This window comes from Colletotrichum gloeosporioides (genome assembly GCF_011800055.1).
Source record: "Colletotrichum gloeosporioides strain Lc1 chromosome Unknown consensus_17, whole genome shotgun sequence".
Classification (NCBI taxonomy): Eukaryota; Fungi; Ascomycota; class Sordariomycetes; order Glomerellales; family Glomerellaceae; genus Colletotrichum; species Colletotrichum gloeosporioides.
The window spans coordinates 2,002,877-2,024,354 of NW_025544662.1; the positions used below are offsets into that span (position 1 = coordinate 2,002,877).

Genomic DNA, 21,478 nt, shown 5'->3' on the forward strand with positions numbered 1-21,478 from the left:
TGTAACACTCCCAGGTCCGCCAGTTGGTTCCCGGCGGGGCGGATCCATCAAGTGGGGCGCGTCACAGAGGGCGCGGCGATTCCCCATTGGCGGCGGGAGTTCACGCCCATGCATCCTCAGGGAGTCAAAATCTCCACGCTTGCCGCGGTAGGCAAGGTTTGCCAGCGACCGAACTGCTTTTCTCCCCGCATGAGCAGGGCTCGACGTTCTTGTCCTCCCAAGGATCCGATAAACGAGAGACACGAGACGACCGAGAACGCAGTTCTAAAAGCTCTATCCGTAGGTGGGTTCCAGAAGCGCCACCTCGGTGACGGTGGACATAGACGTACAACTTGATTCGCCGAGGGGACAAAGAAGGCGCATGCACGTCAACTCAACCTCTCAATTTCCGAGTACATGTCTCGGCACTGCCCGACGCAGGACCGCGGCACAGCTTGTCTCGACTGAGACCGGCCTCGCGAACCAAGAAAAAACAAGTGGTCACTCGTGCCATTGCGGCGATGTGGTTACCGTATTCCGTCTCTTCTCGATTGTCGACGCAGGAAAGTAATTCTACGTCTCGTAAATCAATGCCTCGTCAGTCATACAATCTGTGATTTCTAGTCCTGCCATGCTCCCGCCCGAAAAAAGAAATGCAGGGTATCAAAGCCCCCATCCAGTACCATAATTAAACCAACGCCCAAAGCAACCGCCCTCAATGCAGTTCAAATTGCCCGCTAACCCCTTCGAAGCTGGTGATTGTGCCGCCCAACGACTTGGAGTCGCCATAATACCGGAAGCGATATGTCCCTGCTTCCACATCCTCCTCCGTCTCCCACGTAATCTCCACCTCGCTGGTAGCCAGGAGATCACTCGTTCGCTTCCAGTGGAATATCAGACTCCAGTCCTGGTCGTCTCGTACAGTGTCCCATTTCTTAATGCCGCCAACATCGATGACGAGACGCTCGACAGCAGCGTAGGTTCCTTCAAGACGCAGGTTGTTCCGGGGATTGGCTCCGACAAATGTGGCACGCACCACATCGCCAATCGAATACTTCTGTTCCACGTCCTTCTTCACGTCACCGAAACTGCGGAAGACTGGTGTGCCGTCGCGGACAACACCAGTAATGAAGCTCAAGGAACGGTCGCTATTGTCCGGAGGGTATGGGCGCCCGGCGTGCGACGGCGGAGCCTTTGCAGACGAGGCGCCCAGCGTGGGCAGGTACGTCAGAGTGCGATTGATGTACGCGTCCAACGTATAAGGTCCATACAACGTTGATGCACCTTCGTATCTTTGAATGCTGTGGAAATCGTTAGCAGTAGCGGACAACATGTCATGACATCCCACACTTACCCATATTCCTGTTGAGTTGTGATGTAGTGGGTATAGCTGTTCGCCGGTCCACCGATTACCACAATAGGTTTGACTGCTGTTTCGTCACTGAACAATGATTCGGCCTCAGCCCTGACGGCATCTTTCCAACGACGTCCCGCCATGGTTGATGCCTCGCCTGGACTGACAATGATGACCAACTGGCCGACTCGGAAAGCTTGGATATCAACAATGTTGGGTGTCCACTGGTACGGGTTAAAAACCTCGCCCACGTCCAGCAGGATTGGCTTAGGAGAATGACAAGCAAGTTGATCTTGGGTCGGGGCTTTCAGCAAGCCAGAAACGACCTTCCACAATGGGGATGTGTTTGAAGAGTTCGAATCGTGCTGGGTAAAGTCGAACGCGCCAGGCCCGTCAGAGGTTCCGGCCGCGAATGAGTATCCAAGTGCCGCAGGACAAGTCCGCACCTCGGTGCCATTGGGGAGCTCGAACTGGAACTCGGACATATTGTGGAAAGTGTGGAACGATTTGACCCACGATCCGCGTACTCGCTGAGCATTGTCACCCATTTCGTCATACAGTCTCCTGGCGGCATCGAATTGTCTTCTGCCTATTTCGTAGCAGGACTTGGCTCCGTTATCCTTCTCTCGGAAGAACGGGCCTCGGGCGTGACACTTCTGGCTCCGGCCGTCACCGCAGGTGCTGGTCTTGAAGTCGCATTGCGAACCGCTGCCATCTTCGCACCAGGCGCCGAGAACGTTTGGACTGACATCCCCCATATTGGCCTGGGAGAAGCCGGCGATGAAGTTCGACGTTACGTGATCTTGCCCACGGACACTTTTCTCAAAGAGCCAAGCTGCCACGCCTTTGTTGTCTCCCGAAATCAGAGTGTTGTTGCCGAGCATCGACGTGCCGTGCGTAGGAAACCACGTCAAAACGGCAAGGCTCTTGCCGTCAGATGCTCTTTGGAACTTCAGCAATGTCAAGTCCTTCTCAACAGATCCGTCTTCTTCGGCACTGGTATTGTACTTGGCACGTTCCTCCTCAGGATTTGCCATGTACGCATACAAGCTTCGGTTAATGTTGGCGCCCTTGACCTTCGTAGTTCCAACGGTGAGATGGCCAGGCACCAAGCTCTCGTGGGCACGCTTGATGGCGAGCAAAGTACCGTCAACAATGGCACGATAGCTCTGCTTGTCGAAGCCCTTGCTGGTGATTTGTGGCAGAAGATAGTTGAGCCAAGCACCAGGTCCAGAGTGGGAGTGTGTTCCGGTGAGAGCTAGATTGTGATGGCCGTACATGGAATACTCATAGCCAAGGTCTGCAAGGCCATGCAAAACGCCATACCGGACCGCGGTGTCCCCGGACTGTGTGTCTAGAACGACGTAGATGAATCGATCATCCGGTTGATCGACGCTTCCGACGATGAAAGCCCGGGCGTAGAGCCTCTGGCGAAGGCCGGTTCCAAGCTGTTTGGGGTCTGCATATCCCATCATGTTGATTTCCACAACCGGACCGGTAATGTCTGCGCGACCAGCGCCAAGAAGGTAAACATCATTGTCTGCATCCACGTTTGCAGTGTCGAGCTTGCCAGGAAGCCGTTTCGAACTGCCGAAAAAGAGGTAGGTCTGCAAGATGAAGTTGACAATGACCAAAAAGGAAAAAACTACCCAAAGCCGGGATAATAAGGAACTTCGTGAGCATTTCTTCCCTGGGGAAGCTGTGGAGGCAACAGCCGCCGGAACGGCCGGGCTCTTATCCAAGCTCTGTCTTGCCGGCATTTTGAGTCACTGCCGATGTGAAGGTGTAGTGTCACTCAAACATGGGGAAACGAAGTGAAGTTGGATGGAAGAAACGGATTACGGGATGCAAGGGTCTGAGCGTTCAGCTCAACGTGAACGTGCGGAGGGATCATTGTGCGACACGGAAGTGTCGGCCGGACTTGAGTCCATGTCTTGGGGGATGCGCGGGCCAATGACGCACTTTCCCACTGAGGTTGCCTGTGATGAAAATTGTTAGTGCTAGCGCGCAGCGGCATTCGGGCACTGCCAGATTGCCCTGTGGAGCACAAACGCTTAACCCGACGTCGCTGCTTCTTGCTGCATCAGCTCCCGGCACAATATTGGATGAGGAAGCTGCATCCACCCACACCTGCCAAGCCCGTGAATTGGGGTGATGAATACTACGGAAGCTCAACTGTATGGTAGGAGCAGTAAACAACCTGGACAACGTACCTCTCAGACCGGGCCCGGCTCAATCCTCTCGAGGATGTCGCCCGTCGCGATGGCCTCAGTCCGAACGCCCTAGAGCACCACGTTTTGAATCATTTGCTTATGAGGGCCCTTTCAATCGATGTGCGATGATTGGCTGCGCCGGTGAACACTACAGACGCGCGAGAGTCTATTAGTTTGGTCCCTACTTATTACAACGCCTCTGCCATTGCCATGGTATCTACGGTCGTCGTCGTCTCTGCCGTCTTTGTCGTCTCAACTTCATCGTTGTCGTCTGCTATCGTCGTCTGCTATCATCGTCTGCTATCGTCGTCTGCTATCGTCGTCTGCTATCGTCGTCTGCTATCGTCGTCTCTAGTATAGTCGTCGTTGTCAGCTCTGCTGTCATTACTACTTCTACTTTGATCGACTATATAAGCTTCGAGTATGTTCAAACATGGGATACATGTTCACAAAGACACAAAAAAGATAGGTGGTCTCAATAACACCAATTAAGCAAGGACTATCAGAGCATTAGGGATACTATCAACAGGGAAATAGAAGGTTCAGCAACGAGGCAACAACAAAGTCACATTCTCCATAGTCAGATCAGAGCTGTATGTCACCACTACACTGCCACATCAATCCGTCGTTATCCCTTCAGTAGTACTTGGGGTTCTCGGGATCGGTAAGGTCGAAAATGACGGATGAATGAGGCCGAGCACCACCACGGTCGCGGGTGAAGATGCTCTCGAAATCGATCGTTCTGTTGAAGCTGAGACCTCCGTTGGGAAGGATGTCAATCCAGTGGCCCTTGTAGTCTCCAGGGGTGTTGACAATTGAAATCTGTTTCAGACAAGGTCAGCCAAAAGTCCATCGGATATGATTGGAGAGCCACTCACATCGCCGCCCTGGACAAAGTATCCGGTAACCAGCAGGTTCTTCTTGTCGGGGCTGATCTTGACGTAGTGCGGCCCGATGATGGGCTGCGTCTCGTTCGGGTCGTCGAGCCTCTTGACGTTGTTCAGGTCCGAGATGTCGAGCGCTGCGACGTGGTTGCCGAGGGTGATGGTGAAGTACGCCAGCTTGCCGTCGTCGCTGATGTCCGAGTAGATAGCCAGGGAGTCCTTCGCCTTAGAGCCGAGGTCGTACAGTAGCTCGGCGACGCCCTGCTTGCCGGACGAGTCGCGGCGGAAGGGGTAGATGATCCAGACTTGACCTGGGCCGACGGCGCTGGCAGGAGAGGTTGTTAGTAACAGCTTTGTGCGGAGACAGCTTTGTGCGGAGACAGCTTGCGGGAGACTTACGTTGCGATGGCAGCGCTTTCGGGGTTACCTGGGATGAACTTCACATCTTGGATGCCGAGTCCCTGGAAAAAGGTGCATCAGTCTGAATTCCGAGATCCTCGACTAAAAGGGGCTCACGTTAGGGATGGTGATGGTCGAAATGATCGTCCGGTCAGACAAGTTCCACAATCTCAGGGTGCTAGCCTTCTGAATACCCAGGGTCGGCTTGAGGATCGTGATGGGAACAACAAAGTCAGAGGTCAAGATGATGCCCTTATTGAAGTCAACAGCCAGACCGTGGGGGCTGAACTGCTCGCCGAGAATGTTCAGCGTGCCAGCAACATCCTCAGGCCACTCGTGAATGATATCTCCCTCGGCGTTCGTCTCGACGAGACGACCAGGTGAGGTGCCCACTGCGCTGCCCATGTAGGTGATAAAAAATCCACTAAACTAGTCAGTCACTTGTCGCGGGAGTACCGATGAGAAGGGACGAATCATGTGGAAAGATACTTACCCCTCAGGCTTAGCTCTGATCTCGTCCACAATAGAGCTCAAAAGAGCACGGTTGGACTTCTTAAACTTGGGAGCATACGGGTTCGACACGTCAAAGTAGAAAGCCGTATCCTGGGTCTTCAACAGTGAGAGAAGTCCACCTCCGATGAGGGTCTTGCCGTCGAGTGAGCTTCCCAAGTGATGAGGCGAGTTGCCACTGGTAGGGACATCCGTGACAGTGATGATTTGCCCAAAAGTATCCTAAACGCCCAAACCAGTCAATACTTTCAAACCCTCACACATCGGACAGGGGAGAATATGGGCGTCACGCACGTCGTCCAGACTCGCAGTTACCAGGAAGTCCTTGTGAATGTTGTCACCTGCTCCGGTCCAGAAGTACCCAATCTTCTTGGGCTTGATGTTGGCACCCGTGAAAGGGGGGCTATCGATGGGAGGCGTGGGGATCTGGAGAATAGGAAGGGGCGGCGCGTTGGAAGCAAGAGGTTCCGTAACGCCTGGGATGGAGGGGATCAAAGGAGGCAGACTGAGTCCGAGTGGAGATCTCTTGCTGGCGGGGGAGTGATCGTTGGCGTTGACAGGCCCTCCCGCTACGGGAGAGAGCAAGACGCTCGCGAGCGCTGCAAATGAAAGCTTGGAGAGCATGGTGACAGACGGAGATGTCAGACGAAGACGACCGACGGAGGTGACAGACGGAGACGACAGACGGGGAATGCTTGCTTGATTGAAGAGGGCCGGCGAAGTCTGCCTGGTGATGCTGATCTGGGTCTTTCAAGAAAGAGAAAACTCATATGCTTCTTATACCTAATTGTCCATTATGTTCAAAACTCGTGATTTCTTCTGCTTGTAATCTGCCGTGCCGAGCAAAACCTCCAACCTCCCTTGGGAATCGCATCATGAAGCCAATAAAGCTCCTCATCCGCGCCGTCGAAGACGAAGAGACCTTTTTGGTCGCGATATTCAGAGTTGTAATCCATCTAGCCGCGCAGTACGGCACATGGCTGAAAGTGACTTTTCCAAAACATTCTGACGATGTTCATCGCAATATCACAGCCGCAATAGACACCGCCAGAAGGAGGTTTGGAGATGTCGCCATCGTGACCAACAGCGGTAAGTCTGACTTCCGAAGATGCCAAGATGCCCAAAAAGAAGACCTGAACACAGAATTGTCTCAATTCGGCAGTGGACTTACACACAAGGTCCCAAGCCCCTGGTATTCGCGGTGATCACCAAAGACAAGAGCAGGAAGGATCGTCGGCCAGCGTTAGCCGGTAGTCACGCGCATGATCGATTTTATGGCTAAAAAGAAGCAGAATTAGAAAGATTTTGGACTAAGATGAGGATGTCGATCAATGCCTATGAGATAAAGAGGAATATGCTTAGGTTGGTTGGTGATTCCAATAGCGTGGGATGGCATCATGCCCCACGAATCGTAGACTCTTGAAAGAGTCAGGGTCTGTAGCGGCAACTTACTATCTAGATCGAGGCTGAGAGACAAGGGAGACTGAGGCAACCTGCTTTGATCAATACCATGTCCTTGAGTACGATGATTCGATGTTGTCGAATCAAGCGCAAGAAGAGATACTTGAATTTTGGACAGCACGGTAACGTTTGGACGTAATATTTATCTTCGCGCTCAAACGCACCCTACTGACAATGATTTACTAAAACGGTCGTTTTTATTATTTTTATCAGAATCCAAGACGAAACCAAGTGACTTATACAATTTGAAAAAGAGACCGCCTGATTTTCCCACATGGATACTAGTACTCGATGGCCCCGATCAAAGACGATGGTAGAAGTAATGACAATAATAGCGGCGAGGAGGAGGACGACGACGACAACGACGACAATGGTAAGGTAGAGTATAGCCACAGTTCAAATGGGCGACCTCTCGAAGACAGTGGCAGGATGACCTTTGCAATGCATGTGTTGACCGACGCCTCTTGGGTCGTGAAAAGCACGTGGTACTCAAACACACCTCAACAACATCAAAAACGAGAGGAACAACAACAGGCACCCCCACCCCAAAATTCATGTAAGCCAAGAAACGAAACAAAATTACCGGTCAAACTAAGCTTTCCAAGCTAACACGATCCGGCCCCATAGCGATCGGCGCGCCTGACCGGTGCAGGTGCAGCCCTCAAGCAACCTCCCCCTCCCCCCACGCTTTCCTTCGATGTCGTGATCTTCGGAGAAATGTCGAATGGCCGGGGTCAACACAACCAAAATTCCTCGTTCAAAGACAAAACTCTTGACGATCTCGGAGCTAGAGCTGCAGCGCGAAAGAGATATTGGCGACTCAAAATTACCAGGTAGCATCAATAGTTCAATGTCGTCATTGCGAGAGGCACAATGCTGCAGACCTGCTGCTGCCGAGTTGCAAGACGCCATGGCTTGGCTTGAACGTGATGCGCCGTGTGGCATTCCGCCATCGCTGGCGCGGGTATGCTGTGTAATAACAGATTCATAGACGGACGGCCGTGGAAGTTGTGGTTGTATAAAGGCAATGCTGAGACGAGGGCAATCCTCCCTTTCTTTGAACGTCACTCGACTCTGGCATAAACAGTTGCCAGTCGTGTCTTTACGCCGGCTTTCAGTCACTCGTTGTACCGCTCATCATGAGACTCCTCCAAGCTTCCCTGCTGGGCCTCGCAGCGATCGCCTCGAGCACCAACGCGGCACCCCAGAACGAGAAGCGAGACGCGCAGTTTAACGTCGGCCAGCCCATCGACGCCAACGGCAAGGGAGGCCCGATCCTTGGTATGTTGCCTTCTCGAATACCTCGAATACCTCACTGACACGGGAGAGCACAGGCGGCACCAACAACCAAGTCGACAGAGATAACCCCGACAATCTCGGCCAGCAGCCAACCGACAATGGCGTGGTGCCCAACCTCAAGTGGAGATTCTCCGACTCCAAGACCCGGATCCTCAACGGAGGCTGGGTCCGCGAGCAGGTCATCCAGGATCTGCCCCAGAGCCATGACATTGCAGCTGCCCAGCAGCATCTCAGAAAGGGGGCCATTAGAGAGCTTCACTGGCACAAAGTGGTATGTCCATCCCACTATCTTCCCGTGCGGAACGATGTGTTGACATTGCATGGCGGACAGGCAGAATGGGGCATCGTCTACTCCGGCTCCGTGCTTGTGTCGGCAGTCGATGAGAATGGCAGGTACCAAGCTGAGAAGCTGAACTATGGAGATATCTGGGTATTCACACTCGATCCTCTATGCTTGGATGTTTGCTCACATGATGATAACAGTACTTTCCGAAGGGGTTGCCACACACAATTCAGGGGCTCGACGATGAGAACGAGTACCTGCTTGCGTTTGACGAGGCTGACTTTGACAAGATCGGGTGCGTACTCCCTCACTACAAGGGACGGATCTGCTGACATTGCAAAAGCACAACATTCAACATCGTCGACTGGCTTGCTCACACCCCTCGAGATATCTTGGCCAAGAACTTTGGCGTCGACCCTTCGGTCTTTGAGAAGTTGCCGTCCACCAACCCATACATCTTCAACGGCACCATCGCCACCCAGAACGTGACTGCCGGTGCCAATGGCTACCTTTCAGGCAACAGCTCGTTCGTGTATCGCACCCTGGAACATCCAGCGGAAGTGGTGCCCGGCAACGGCGGCGAGTTCAGAAAGATAGACTCGACCAACTTTCCCATCAGCAAGACCATCGCCGCAACGTTTGTCACTTTAAAGCCGGGAGGTTTGAGAGAGCTCCACTGGCACCCAAACGTAAGGGCGCACACTTGTCCGGGACTCGGAACTTGAATTTCTAACAGCCTTCCAGGCCGAAGAGTGGCTGTACTTCCACAAGGGCGAGGGCCGTGCCACCGTCTTCATCGGCAACGCAGCGGCGCGGACGTTTGACTTCTCCGCGGGAGACACGGCCGCTTTTCCCGACAACTCCGGGTGAGTCAGCCCCGCTTTTCCGTAGCAGAGTGTGCCGGATTCCGTTACTGACGAAGGAGATTCCCGGCAGACACTACATCGAGAACACCTCCGACACGGAAGATCTCGTGTGGATCGAGCTGTACAAATCAGACAGGGTCGCCGACGTTCCTCTCACCCAGTGGCTCGCCCTGACGCCGCCGGAGATTGTAGCTCAGACCCTCAAGGTTCCGATTGAGTTTGTCCAGCAGTTGAAGAAGGAGAAGCAGATACTGATCTAGACCATTCGGTGACGGGTGCAGACAGGGATAGTTTCTCGGAAAGCTCGGTGTGACGATTCTTCTTGAGACGGCGCAGGCCATGTAATGCTTGTTGGTAGCAGCTTAATACTTAATTCATGGGACGTATCTGCTGTGACAGTTCGCGAATGCGTGTAAGCGATGACCATCATCACGAGGTCAGGATGGTAATCCAACGATTCATGTCTGGCGCTTGTACATGCATGCAACGAAGGCTGATAAGCGGGGTATCAACAACGAACGGGGCCTCGGCCGGGAGTGAAAAAGGCATGCTGTCCCCCAAGAATCCGAACGCATCTCCAGCTCCAACTCTGCTTTTGAGGCCAGACGAGACGGGAATGGCGGGCTTCGGTAGGATGGCAGCATGCGCATGCAGGCTACCCTGGGGACCGGAGCGGGAAACTCTATCAGCGGCTAGCGGCGTTAGGCCAAGCGTGGGCACGCCGCCGAGCCAGCAGGGGACTGACGGCTGTCAAGTCTTGACTGTGCAACACCAACCACGCGGGATCGTATGATGGTCGTAGTCTTGCGGCGGCAGATGGAGCCATGGACGGAAAGAAGGGTAGCAGAAGCATCCCATTGAGTGCGGGAAGACATGAAAAGAGCCCCGGCTACCATCGCTACGAAGTTTCTTGTGCTTCCTCGTGCTTCATGGGGTGGCCTCGGCGAGGACGGCAGTCTGACTTTTGCGACTGAAGGTGGTGTGAGTGGGAGAGAAAGAAAAGAAAGCTGAATGGTAGGCTAGGCTGCCCCCCGTTCATCGAGGTTGTGACGAGCGGCACTTGCTCCCTGCGCATCATGAGAGGGCAACAAGTCGAGACCACCTTGGGGGCGGAATGCGGGGGAAGATAGCATTGACCGAGGGCGTTTGCAAAGTCTTGGAGGCCGGTTGATGGTGTCTAGCAGGACACACTTGTAAGTCGACGAGCTCTGAGGTGGTTTCGTCGTTTGACCATTCTCCACCGTGGCACGGCAGGGATGGCCGTTTTACGTCACTTGGGGGTTTAGGTGCCATATCAGCGTTGGGGATCATCCCCTCCTTCGACCAGCCGTCGCACCTGTGAGTGCCATCATCCAGGTAAATGCTGATAAGAAGTGACACCAGTCGAGTGGACGTTTGGCATGGTGAAGGTGAGGGCTCGGAGCTTGGGTGTGGCCATGATAGCGTTCCCGGATATGCGAGCCGCGGGGCAGCCGCAGGTACCACGGACGGCCCAAATGGGCCCAACGAGTGTCCGGCATCAAGGCCATGTAGATCGGGTGGCCATTGCAGTCACTCAAGACCCTGAGGATCTTCAGGGAAGGACAAGAGAATCAACGTGCGAAATCTTGGAATCCTTCTTGGAATCCTGTGTCTCGGTGGGGGCCAGCGAAAGCTGTTTGGCTGATCCGAGAAGGGCGTCGCATTTCGTCTGTGGCAGTGTGGGAGTTGTCCAAACAGAATGGCAGATGCGAACTGCAACTAGTCCCGAGAACGCAGCTCATCCTTTCCCGTTGGGGACGGGGGCCTGGTGGTCAAGTGACCAACTGGAAGGTTTCCGGCAGGACGGAACGTCGCGGTGCCAATGGCCGGGGACTTGCTGGCATCGGTCGAGAAGAAGAAGAGCAAACGGCCCATTGAAGCGCGACATTGGCCAAAGAATGAGTCGTGAGCGCGCGTGTTTGTGTTGTTGTTGCTGTTGCTCAGACAAAATGCCTTGCGGAAAGCATCTCAGACCAATGGGGAGGATGCAAACAGATGATGGACCGAGAAAGTAAAGACTCAGGCCAGGTCAGGTCAGGACAGCACCGTTAGAAAGACGATGGGGACTTCCAGCAAGCAGTCAGAGCCATCCGCAAGGTGAGCCATGTCTCGAGCCGGAAGGAAACCCCAGCTCGCTGCATCCGCAGCCAATGGACGGCCCCCAAGTCTCGGGCTAACAAACCAGGGTCCTGTCTTCCCTAAAGCCCCGTTGTTCGTGTGTCATCCAGCCCCAAAGCCCAGCCAGAGAATTGGAGTCGTTGGGGTCTGATGCATTGACGCAACAGAGCAACGCGTTGGGCTTCAAGGGAGCAGCAGCAGCAGCAGCAGCAGCAGCAACCACAACAACAATACCTGGATGTGCGATGCAAAAGCAAGACAGGGCAAAGAAAGGTCGGCCAGACAGCCAGCCGTGAGCTGGTAATTGGTGACTGGGAACCGAGAGCAGGGAAACGACTCCAGGTAGCAATAACACGGACGGTAAACATTCATGCAACCACTAGGTCGCAGCAGTGGCTACGGCTACGGCGACGACGACGACGGGATGGAGTGGCTGTTTGCCTTGCCTTGCCTTGCCTCCCCTCCTTTCCCGGCTCCTGGATCCAGGCCTGCCCCTCGGCCTGCTGGACCCTTTCGTCTCCTGTCCAGGACATGGCTATGCTTTCTGCGTTCCACGGGAACCACCAGATGAAACCGAATTTTCCCAGTCTATAGTTAGCAATCAAAAACCGCCGAAATCCTGACCCCAATGGTCATGCGAATTTCTGCTCACCTTGTTGTGTCTGTTTACTCCAGAAGGCAACTCTTGTCGCATAAGTGTCTTGCCCACCTGTTCACATCGCTGTCTGTAAACTTCCCTTCTAAGCATTCTCCAACTCCAGCGGCGACTTTGAATTTCACCGCCCGCATCTCCAGGCGACCTGACTGATAGAGCGATACTTCGCCAGAAAAGGTACGTACCCCTGCCTCTACCCGTTCCGCCTTCACCAGCGAAGGGCGAACCAGATTGACTTCACTGTGTCCACCCGCCAGCCAATGGCCTACCTACACTGACGGATGCCGTTCCCCTCCTCTCCAAAAAGAAAGGGGCCCCGCTAAAAACCACCAGCACAGGACGCACCCGCCGCCTTACCAACCCACTGCACCTCCAAGTCCCGTCACATTCGCACTGCATCCCACTTCCGTCTACATCAACGTCCTCCTCCTTCGATCGTCTTTCCCGCGGCTCTTCTTCTTCGTAACCTGAGAAGCTGTCAAATCCCTCGTTACCGAGCCCCAATACTTCTCATACACCAAAGCCCGAAAGCGACTTCTGCCGTCAAAATGAACCCTCTTCAGAAGAACAAGATCGACGTCTCGGTATGTTGGCACCAGCCACGCCCTCTTTCCTACCCAATGGCCCCCACCTTGACGACGAAGCCCGCGATTGCATCACAACGCACACAATCGGCCACTCGATGAACCGCAGCCTGTGAAATAATATCGCCCGCTGACCGTATTTTTCACAGTCCCTCTCTCCCGAGGAGCAACGTCTCTTCCGCCTCTACGGCAAGCTCCCCTCCCGCTCCGATCACTTCGCCAAGCACTTGAAGGAGCGCAAGTACTTCGACTCGGGCGACTATGCCATGTCCAAGGCCGGCAAGGGCGACAGCGTCGATACTGGTGCTGTAGGCAGCCAGCACCCCGTCCCCGAGAACATCCCTCACCTCTCGAGCCCTGTGAACAACTCCTCCTCCTCCCTCAACAACGGCGCCAAGCATCACTCCAACGTTCCCAGCGGAGCCCAAGCCGGCAGCCCCGTGAAGGAGTCCAGCTTCCTCAACCGAGAGACCAGCGCCGATGAGGCTGAGAACAAGAACAACGAGAACAGCACGCCAGTTATTGACGGCGCTGCAAAGACCGAGGCCATCCCCATCCGAAGATGAGGGGTCTGCCCGAGTGCCTTAGTCCGCTGTCCTTTCTCTGTCTTGTTACCCCAGGTTTTGTACGGGTGTTTATCGGAAACTCCCCGGAGGCAAATTGGGTGTTTGTCGGGGAGTTGGATTTCTACTACGATGTTATGATGAAGTGTTGATCTTTTCATGAAACTCCTCGGCGTTGGAATGGGTGCGAAACCAAGCACAATCGGTTGTTGGGTGGAGGTGGACTTATGTCGTCGGCTTGTCTGTCATGGATGGACGGCTGGGGCGCTGGCGGTATTACGCCGCGCCCCTGACCGTCTTTCCCGCTCCGCGCGGGACTACCAGGAAGTCTGACTTTCCGTACATGTGTAAAGGGCTGAAGCGGAGGAAGAGAACGATACATCAAAGCAGCCAAATCGAGAATTCGTGTCAACAGGCATATGGCCTCCGCCGTTCAACCGGTTCGTTCATGAGTTGTGGAAGGGCACTAGGTCGTCGTACAGGGTTGTTTCGCCTGCGAGCACTCCGATGGCTACCTTAAACCCACGCGGTCCCCGGTCATCCCAGTGGGACCAACGAAAGTGCGAATACTTTCTAGTCAGGTCACGCCCGTGTTAATATCATACCATGCACAGACAGCAGGTCACAAACAGTTATCGAACATCAAGAAGCAGGCATTGATGGGATCCCGATGTATTGATAAGCAGAAGACACTTTTTTCTGATGCCATGCGCCGTCCCATGTCCCAATATCCTTCCTCCCAGTGGCCAATCCGTCTTGAAGACCTTTTTTACAGATCCAACGCCTTGATGGCCATATCCTTGGCACCATCAAAAGTCTTGTTTCCACCAATGAAGCCAGCAGCGTGGACAAAGACACCCCCGGGAATACCAGTGATGCCATCGAGCTCCTCGTCTCTGAATCCGCGCCACGCCTCGGGCAGAGGCTTGCGGCTCTCGAAAGAGTCCTTGGTGACCGGAACTGCCTGCACACGCCACTTGGCATCAGGGGCGGGCTTCTCCGGGTAGAGGACGTACACGACGGACGGGTTTCCGCCCTCAAGGGAGTAGAGGTGGTCCTTCCAGGGGGCACTCTGGCCCTCGAGAACCAGCACGCGGCCCTGGGGGTCGTACTGCGTGCGCTTCTCAAAGGCGGCCTGCACGACGGCGCGGGCGGGCAGCCACGCCTTGGCGTAGTAGTCGAGGTCGGCGTCAAACTCCTCGCCGATGCGGCGGCTCGCCTTGGCGAAGCGCTCGTCCTCCAGGCGCTGGGCCTCGACAGGGTCGGAGGGGACGGGGTCGTTCCAGTTGGGGTTCAGGCGGCCGACGACGGAGCCGAGGGTGAAGGCGCCCTCGCTGAAGCGCTTCTCGAGGCCGGCGGCGGCGACGGCCTTGGGGTCGTAGACGGAGATGCCGTTGTCGTGGGCGTCGAGGGCCTCGACGAAGCTCTCGTACAGCTTGTTGTACAGGAGCTCGACCTCGGGGCTGTCCTCGGAAACGGGGGTCTCGGCGCCCTCACTGAGCTTCTGGGCGATGATGGCCTTGCCGAAGTGCATGAAGACGAGGCCGGCGGAGGAGAGCTTGGTCGCCTTGCCGGGGAAGGTGGTGGTGAAGCCGCGCTGGTGGTGGTCGTAGCGCTTCTTGCCGTCGTCGTACTCGCCGCCGACGTCGACGACGGTGTGGCAGGTCTCGAGAAGCTTGGGGTCGCGGGTACGAACCAGGTTCGAGTCCTTGTACGTGGGCAGCAGGCGCAGCATGTGCACGGCCAAGGCCTCGTCGGCGTGGAAGTGGCCGTTGTGGGTGCCGATGGTGACGGGCGACATCTTGAGTCTCTTTGCAGCGTTTTCAGCCATTCGTAAAGGGTTGCTAGTTCTGAAAAAGCTGCGGAACATGCAGCTGAGGGGTAGATTTGTGGGTGAGGAAAGCTCGTTCGCTATCAGAGTGCCAGCTCAATTTTTCTCAACTGTTTGGGTATCTCTGAAAAGAATCTTTTTCTTCGTTAACCCTGGATATCGTGGGAATCGTAGTCTTGGGTTTACAAAAGAAAGCCAAGCTGTGGATTGTTGTTGAAAAGATGGTTGTGATGGATCGTGGAAGGCAAAATGTGAAGTTTTGAGATGTGATAGCCACACTCCCCAACCCCAGCTCAAGCCACACCAATCACAAGCAAGATGGACATTTCTTATCACCACGCCACTGTCGGCGTATCAGCGACACTGACGCTTTTCCCAAGCTCCTACTGGAGAGAAGTTGCCAGGACCGATCGCAGCCTCGCCCTGCATCCGCGCGCCCGTGGAAACCCCCAACGCAACTCTGGTCACGTCGCCCGTACACCATTGCAACTATCCATCAATGTCATCAACAACAGCGAGCCCCATCAGTATCCGATGAGCACGACCATAACTTTTGAAGCGTAGCTCGCCCACTTTCCTTTTCACATTCCAATCGACGAAAACTCCATTCATCTCGGCCGTCGCGATTGATTACTTCCCTGCGGAACGAGCATTCGAAAACCCTCACACGCACTCACCATGCCTGCCGCAATGGAAGACGCGAATGGCAGCGTCGCCCGCGACGTCAAGGACGAACACAACGACTCCGACGACGGACGGGCAGGCGACGGGAAGACGACGTATAAGTCGTGGAAGAAGAAGTACCGCAAGATGCGCATCACGTTCGACCAGAAGATGCACGATTGCGAGGAGCTGCATCGTCAAGAGTCGAAAGCGCTCGCTACTGCAAAGCAAATCGCCATCGAGAACGAGTGAGCCACCAGAAATGCCATCAACGGCCTTCCCCCTGAATCTTTCGACAATGCATTGACTTTTCTCTTACCAGTCGCATCCTTGATCTGCTCATGGACATGAACTCCTCAGCACAGATTCCCTTCGACAAACGCGTCGACATCGCCCAGCCACCACCCAAAGATGTGCCGTATTCCCCGCTCGACGTCGACGAGGCTATCGCTGTCGAGGCCGCCGATACCGACGAGCTCAACAAGCCGACGAAGTCTCTCACGGTCCTTCTCAAGGACGTTCCTCACTCAACCTATGTTCAAGCAAAGGAGCACTCCCCCTCCGTCGTAGCAGACATGGAGCCCGCCCCCGGAGTATCGCACACCCCAGCCTTCCTCACTCCAGACGACATTGACGACTACCTCTATGATGTCGACAGGCGCATCGACCCGGAGCACCTCCTCCCGACCCTCGCCCCGTCGGCCCGAACGAACGTGCCCCTGCCGGAAGCCAATCCACACGCGCTGTCCCAAAGCATCGCCATGAAGAACCCTACGAGCGTTTACAACTGGCTTCGTAAGCACGCACCCAAGACGTTCCTGCAAGACGCCGAGAACGCCGCCGCCGCAGCCGTAGGGGACGAAGAGCACGCAGTCGAGACACCGCAGACCGACGGTCGCAGACGACGCGGCGGCGCCAGGGGCGAGGGCAGCCGAGGCGGACGCGGTTCTCGCGGCGGCAAGCGCGCCTCCCTCGCGGCGTCCCGCGCAGAGAAGGCCGCCGAGAGGGCGGCGGAGAAGGCTGCCATCGCCGCCGAGCGTGCTGCAGCTATGCGTGAGGCCGCTGAGGCGTGGGAAGCCATGGAAGAGGATGACGACGACGTTGCCGTTGCCACGCCGGTCACCGGCCGCGGCAAGAGGAAGCGCGCAGCCGCCAAGGACGACGATGACGGCGGCTACAGGCCTAGGGGGTCTGTAGGACGTCCGGCCAAGAAGAAGCGCAAGAGCGAGGGAGCCGACGCCGGAACTCCCACAGTATCAAAGAGAGGGCGTAAGAGCACAGCCCTGGACGACTAGAGGGGCTCTTACGTTTCGAAGGCTGGCCGAGCTCCGTCACTACTGAGGCGATCATGGCTGCGAAGACCTCGAAGTTTACATGGTGCGATGGATGTGCGATAGCTACTTTGCCGCGTTGTAGGAGCACTATTGGTTGGCGCGAAAAGTCTTTTTTTTCCTCTTCTTTTTCTTTGTCGGTTCGTCGCAATCGCCTATTTTCTAGACTTGTACATCATACACTAAATCAATCAGGGGAGAATCAGTGCTCCCGAAGGTAGAACTAGGAGACGACGGCATGTACGTGTTTTCGTGGTGGGCTGGCTGTGCGGCGGGTGGGAGCCCTGAGCCTCGCAGAGCTCGATTGTAGGGCGGGCATGCAGGTAGTAGGCAGGGCAGGCGTCACGGAAATTCATCGCGGGAGCATTTTCTCGCAAGGGGTAAATTAGGCAAGGCAGCAAATCAAATGACACCTTTTTCTTTGTGCTTCGCCATCTTCTTCGACACTCACATAGTGGACTACCAGCCAGATTGTGTTCAAAAAATTGGTTGGTTTCGTTATTGACCACTGGGCGCTTCCCTATGTACAGATGGCCCCCAAGGTTGTTCTCACTCTCTCCCCCGCCCTCCGTTCTGTCCTCGCAAGTAAATGCTAAACAGATGTGATATCAAATAAAACGAGAAATAAAACGAGAAATACAATCCGCACACACTAAGATGCCTGTATGCCCATGCCGTTTGCTCATGTTTCTGCTTCAAACCGCGCAAAACAGAAATACCCAATGTCGTTAAAGCCCATAGGTACAGAGGCCGTAGGCGGCACTTCCCTTCTCTTTTCTTCTTTCTACAGTTGTCAAGGGTCTAGTCTAAACCCTGCCCTTCATCGTATGCCTCCTCAAATTTTCGTCGGAGATCACACGTGTAACGGCCGCGCTCTAAGTCTGGAAGGCACTTTACAGCTTCTGCTTGAGGATGTTCTTCATGCGGCGCTCGACGGCGTCGAGGTACTCGTTGGTGGTGACGTAGTCCTCGCGGGCGGTCTTGCCGCAGGCGAGGGCCAGGTCCTTGGTCATGATGCCGTCGACGTCGACGGTGTCGACGCAGGCCTTCTCGAGGGACTCGGCGAAGGCGACGAGCTCGGGGGTGTCGTCGAGCTTGCCGCGCTGGATGAGGCCGCGGGTCCAGGCGAAGATGGAGGCGATGGGGTTGGTGGAGGTCTCCTTGCCCTTCTGGTGCTCGCGGAAGTGGCGGGTGACGGTGCCGTGGGCGGCCTCGGACTCGAAGGTCTTGCCGTCGGGCGTGATGAGGACGGAGGTCATGAGGCCGAGGGAGCCGAAGCCCTGGGCGACGATGTCGGACTGGACGTCGCCGTCGTAGTTCTTGAGCGCCATGATGTAGCCGCCGGAGCTCTTGACCATCTGGGCGACCATGTCGTCGATGAGGCGGTGCTCGTACCAGATGCCCTTGGCCTCGAACTCGGCCTTGTACTGAGTGTCGTAGAGCTCCTGGAAGATGTCCTTGAAGCGGCCGTCGTACTTCTTGAGGATGGTGTTCTTGGTGGACATGTACAGGGGCAGGCCCTTCTGGATGGCGAGCTTGAAGGACGCGTGGGCGAAGCCGGTGATGGACTCGTCAGTGTTGTACTGGGTCTGGGCGACGCCGCCGCCCTCCTTGAACTTGTAGACCTCGATCTCCTGGGGCTCGCCGCCCTCGGGGGTGTAGACCATCTTCAGGGTGCCGGGGCCGGGGAGGACGGCATCCTTGGCGCGGTACTGGTCGCCGAAGGCGTGGCGGCCGATGACGATGGGCTTCTTCCAGCCGGGGACCAGACGGGGAACGCGGGGGATGACGATGGGCTCGCGGAAGACGGTACCGCCGAGGTGGTTGCGGATGGTGCCGTTGGGGGAGAGCCACACTGCGGAGAGGGGTCATTGTGTTAGTCTACGAGGGAGGTACGTTTACTTTTGCCATGGGGTTACAACTCTAAGGGCATCGGGGAGAACGGGAGGGGCCGGGGCTGCATCTGCCATGCGGGAGCTCGCGCCGGAAAACTTTATGCAGCTACCGGCGCAACGCCCGGAATGCGGGGAGCAGGCGGCGGCGGCGGCACTGAGACAAGTATCTCGGGGTTGGGGGCCGGAGAACCGCAATTGCTTGCAGAGTCACGCAGCCATAACGCCGGCGCATGAAGGGGAGAGGAAAGTGACGGAGGCGGATACGTTCAGGTGTACTCACTCTGCTTCAGGTTGAACTCCTTGACACGGGCCTCATCGGGGGTGATGGTGGCGCACTTGACACCGACGGAGTACTTCTTGATGGCCTCGGCGGCGTCGAGGGTGACCTTGTCGTTGGTCTCGTCACGGTAGGGCAGGCCGAGGTCGTAGTACTTGAGGTCGATGTCGAGGTAGGGGTGGATGAACTTGTCCTTGATGGTCTGCCAGATGATGCGGGTCATCTCGTCGCCGTCGAGCTCGACGACGGGGTTCTTGACCTTGATCTTGGCGGCGGTAGCCATTGTGCGGGCAATGTTGAATGCGGAGAAGGAGGAGTTGGGGACGACGAAGGAGGGCCGGAGGGCGAAGGTTGCGGGACGGCGGAGGAAGCGGGCTGCGTTCATGATGGCGGCGGTTTTTGTGTGTATCGCGGGGTTTTTGTTATGAGGGGTTCCCTTATTTTTTTTCTCGGCTCTTGTCGGTCGGTCGCGGGGAAGGGGTGGTTCTCTGAAGAGCCGCGGTTACTGAACTGCTGGGTACCGGGTAGTAGTCTGATTCCGGGTGGCGGCGGACGGGAAGGAGGGGAAACGATGCAACAAGATGACTGGCTTCCGGAGCTGTTGGCTTGCTGCAGGATGCTGCTGCTGCTTGCTTGATGCGTGAAGAGTGTCAGGCGCGGGAGCAGAGACGGCTGGGTCTAGAAAACTAACGCTGACGATCGCGAAGCCACGACAAGACACTAAAAAAATTAAGAGTGCGGTGGTTTTGTTGGAGTTGGAGGAGGGGAAGTTTGCGACAAGCAAAAGGCAATTGACAGCAAACCACTTGGAGGAGACCGGGACGTTGATGAGGAGAAGGAGGCGAGGAGCGGAAGAGGGAAAAAGGATGGCCGGTTGCAATTGAAACCTGCCAAAGCAAGAGTCAAGCACCACGAAAAAAATACCTTGGACCAGGTATCGAGAGAGAGAGAGGGCGAAGAGCGAGCGAGAGCGGGAGGGTAGCCGAGCCGAGATCGTCACAGGAAAGTGTTCCGGGGACCGGTGAGTGGGCGGCGAGCAAAGTAGAGGTACTACAAGAGCTCCAGCAACTTGCGCGGAATTATGCGGCAGATTCTCGCATTCTGCTGGGTGCAATTGCGGCCTTTTCGAGTACCGCGACTTGGGTTGGCATCAATGGATAACATCGGCCCCTCCTCGTCGACCTTGACCTGGCGGCGAGACAACGGGGGCTTGCTTGTCTCTTCACCTCGGACCTCTCTTCGGCCACTGCTCGCGACCTAAATGACTCTGATGGAGCCTTTTGTGATCCTATATCGGCTTTTGGGCCTGAGCTAAAGCTGACTCTTCTAGCTCTTGAGAGAGTTTTTTTTCCCTTCTCTTGTGGTAATTCGCGCTCATGGCGAGCAACAGCCTGGCGTCACGCTACCCCGATGCATGAAGAAGGTCAATCTTCTGCAACAGAACAGTTTTTTCTGCAGCGGACGACAAGCAAAGCAAACTGATCACGCCAGTCTGTGCTGCAGAGCATGTGGCAGTGGCAGGGTCCTAGCTACCTAAGGTGAGGTACCATGTCAAGCAGTGTCTCAGGCGCTTCTAGGCCGTGACCTCTGCTACAACGGAACCCCTCGCCGCTCTGTTTGCGGCCAAATCAACATCGTCATTGGAGGAATGCAGGCAATGACTGTGATTGGAAGGGTTAACAAGGACGACTGGACGAGAGCAACCCTCCCATGTCATTTCTGGTGCGGTACATGATAAAATGTCCTGATGTGGTGGTCTTTCCTCCCCCACATGTTGCCAGAGCTTCGTGCGGGGAAAGCTGTCGAAGCGTCTCTCCAAGGCATTGATCAGAGCATCTTGATTTTGCGCATGTCTTCTCCTAAGAAGTTTTTATGCTCGATCACGTTATGCATTCTGCGAGGCCTCGACTGCCGACAAGAAACCACCGGAGCGCACAGCCGGGACTTAACCCAGCCTCCTCGTCCAACTACCCGTTCGTCCAGCCGTCAACCCCTCTTCTCAAGGATACCCAAGGTCCAACGGTTCACTCTATGGCACTCAATCCACCCGTTCGCAACATCTCCTGCCCCTCTGGAGCTCCCTCGATAACTCCCAAAGCACTTACACAATAATTGACAATAAAATCATGTCCAGCAAAGCCGCCCAGATACAGAAAAGGCTCGCTGAAACCAACTTTTGAATCCACAGCCAGCAAGAAGAACCCCACTATGACTGCTTTTTCCCGCCCAAGGAAGCGGGGCCGTCCAGCTTCACTCCTCCGATCTCGGTGCCGCTCACACACCCGCGCCCCC

The 21,478-nt window shown here is 55.6% G+C and overlaps 6 protein-coding genes across 6 annotated transcripts; 3 read left to right on the top strand and 3 right to left on the bottom strand.

Annotated features, from left to right (window-relative positions):
* Positions 1 to 694: 694 nt before the first annotated feature.
* On the bottom strand, positions 695 to 6,086 carry GCG54_00011456 (Neutral ceramidase; the record flags this gene model as incomplete). Its single annotated transcript, XM_045411361.1, has 8 exons — positions 695 to 1,280; positions 1,334 to 3,082; positions 4,193 to 4,368; positions 4,425 to 4,755; positions 4,830 to 4,891; positions 4,947 to 5,253; positions 5,323 to 5,561; positions 5,634 to 6,086. Coding segments are annotated over 8 exons (3,903 nt in total), but the record flags the coding sequence as incomplete, so codon positions are not given.
* A 1,853-nt stretch (positions 6,087 to 7,939) lies between these two features.
* GCG54_00011457 (putative oxalate decarboxylase) lies at positions 7,940 to 9,508 on the top strand (the record flags this gene model as incomplete). The annotated part of the gene is made up of 7 exons (XM_045411362.1): positions 7,940 to 8,081; positions 8,135 to 8,370; positions 8,431 to 8,529; positions 8,616 to 8,677; positions 8,726 to 9,071; positions 9,127 to 9,248; positions 9,277 to 9,508. 7 exons carry the CDS (start codon positions 7,940 to 7,942, stop codon positions 9,506 to 9,508), a joined length of 1,239 nt encoding a protein of 412 aa, XP_045268420.1.
* Positions 9,509 to 12,590: 3,082 nt separating this feature from the next.
* GCG54_00011458 (mRNA stability protein) lies at positions 12,591 to 13,192 on the top strand (the record flags this gene model as incomplete). The annotated part of the gene is made up of 2 exons (XM_045411363.1): positions 12,591 to 12,626; positions 12,776 to 13,192. 2 exons carry the CDS (start codon positions 12,591 to 12,593, stop codon positions 13,190 to 13,192), a joined length of 453 nt encoding a protein of 150 aa, XP_045268421.1.
* A 766-nt stretch (positions 13,193 to 13,958) lies between these two features.
* On the bottom strand, positions 13,959 to 14,990 carry GCG54_00011459 (UPF0160 protein MYG1; the record flags this gene model as incomplete). Its single annotated transcript, XM_045411364.1, has 1 exon — positions 13,959 to 14,990. The coding sequence occupies one exon, from the start codon at positions 14,988 to 14,990 to the stop codon at positions 13,959 to 13,961; it is 1,032 nt and encodes a 343-aa protein (XP_045268422.1).
* Positions 14,991 to 15,698: 708 nt separating this feature from the next.
* GCG54_00011460 (uncharacterized protein) lies at positions 15,699 to 16,978 on the top strand (the record flags this gene model as incomplete). Its single annotated transcript, XM_045411365.1, has 2 exons — positions 15,699 to 15,931; positions 16,006 to 16,978. The coding sequence occupies 2 exons, from the start codon at positions 15,699 to 15,701 to the stop codon at positions 16,976 to 16,978; spliced, it is 1,206 nt and encodes a 401-aa protein (XP_045268423.1).
* A 929-nt stretch (positions 16,979 to 17,907) lies between these two features.
* Positions 17,908 to 19,571, bottom strand: GCG54_00011461 (Isocitrate dehydrogenase [NADP]; the record flags this gene model as incomplete). Its single annotated transcript, XM_045411366.1, has 2 exons — positions 17,908 to 18,869; positions 19,190 to 19,571. The coding sequence occupies 2 exons, from the start codon at positions 19,569 to 19,571 to the stop codon at positions 17,908 to 17,910; spliced, it is 1,344 nt and encodes a 447-aa protein (XP_045268424.1).
* Positions 19,572 to 21,478: the final 1,907 nt, after the last annotated feature.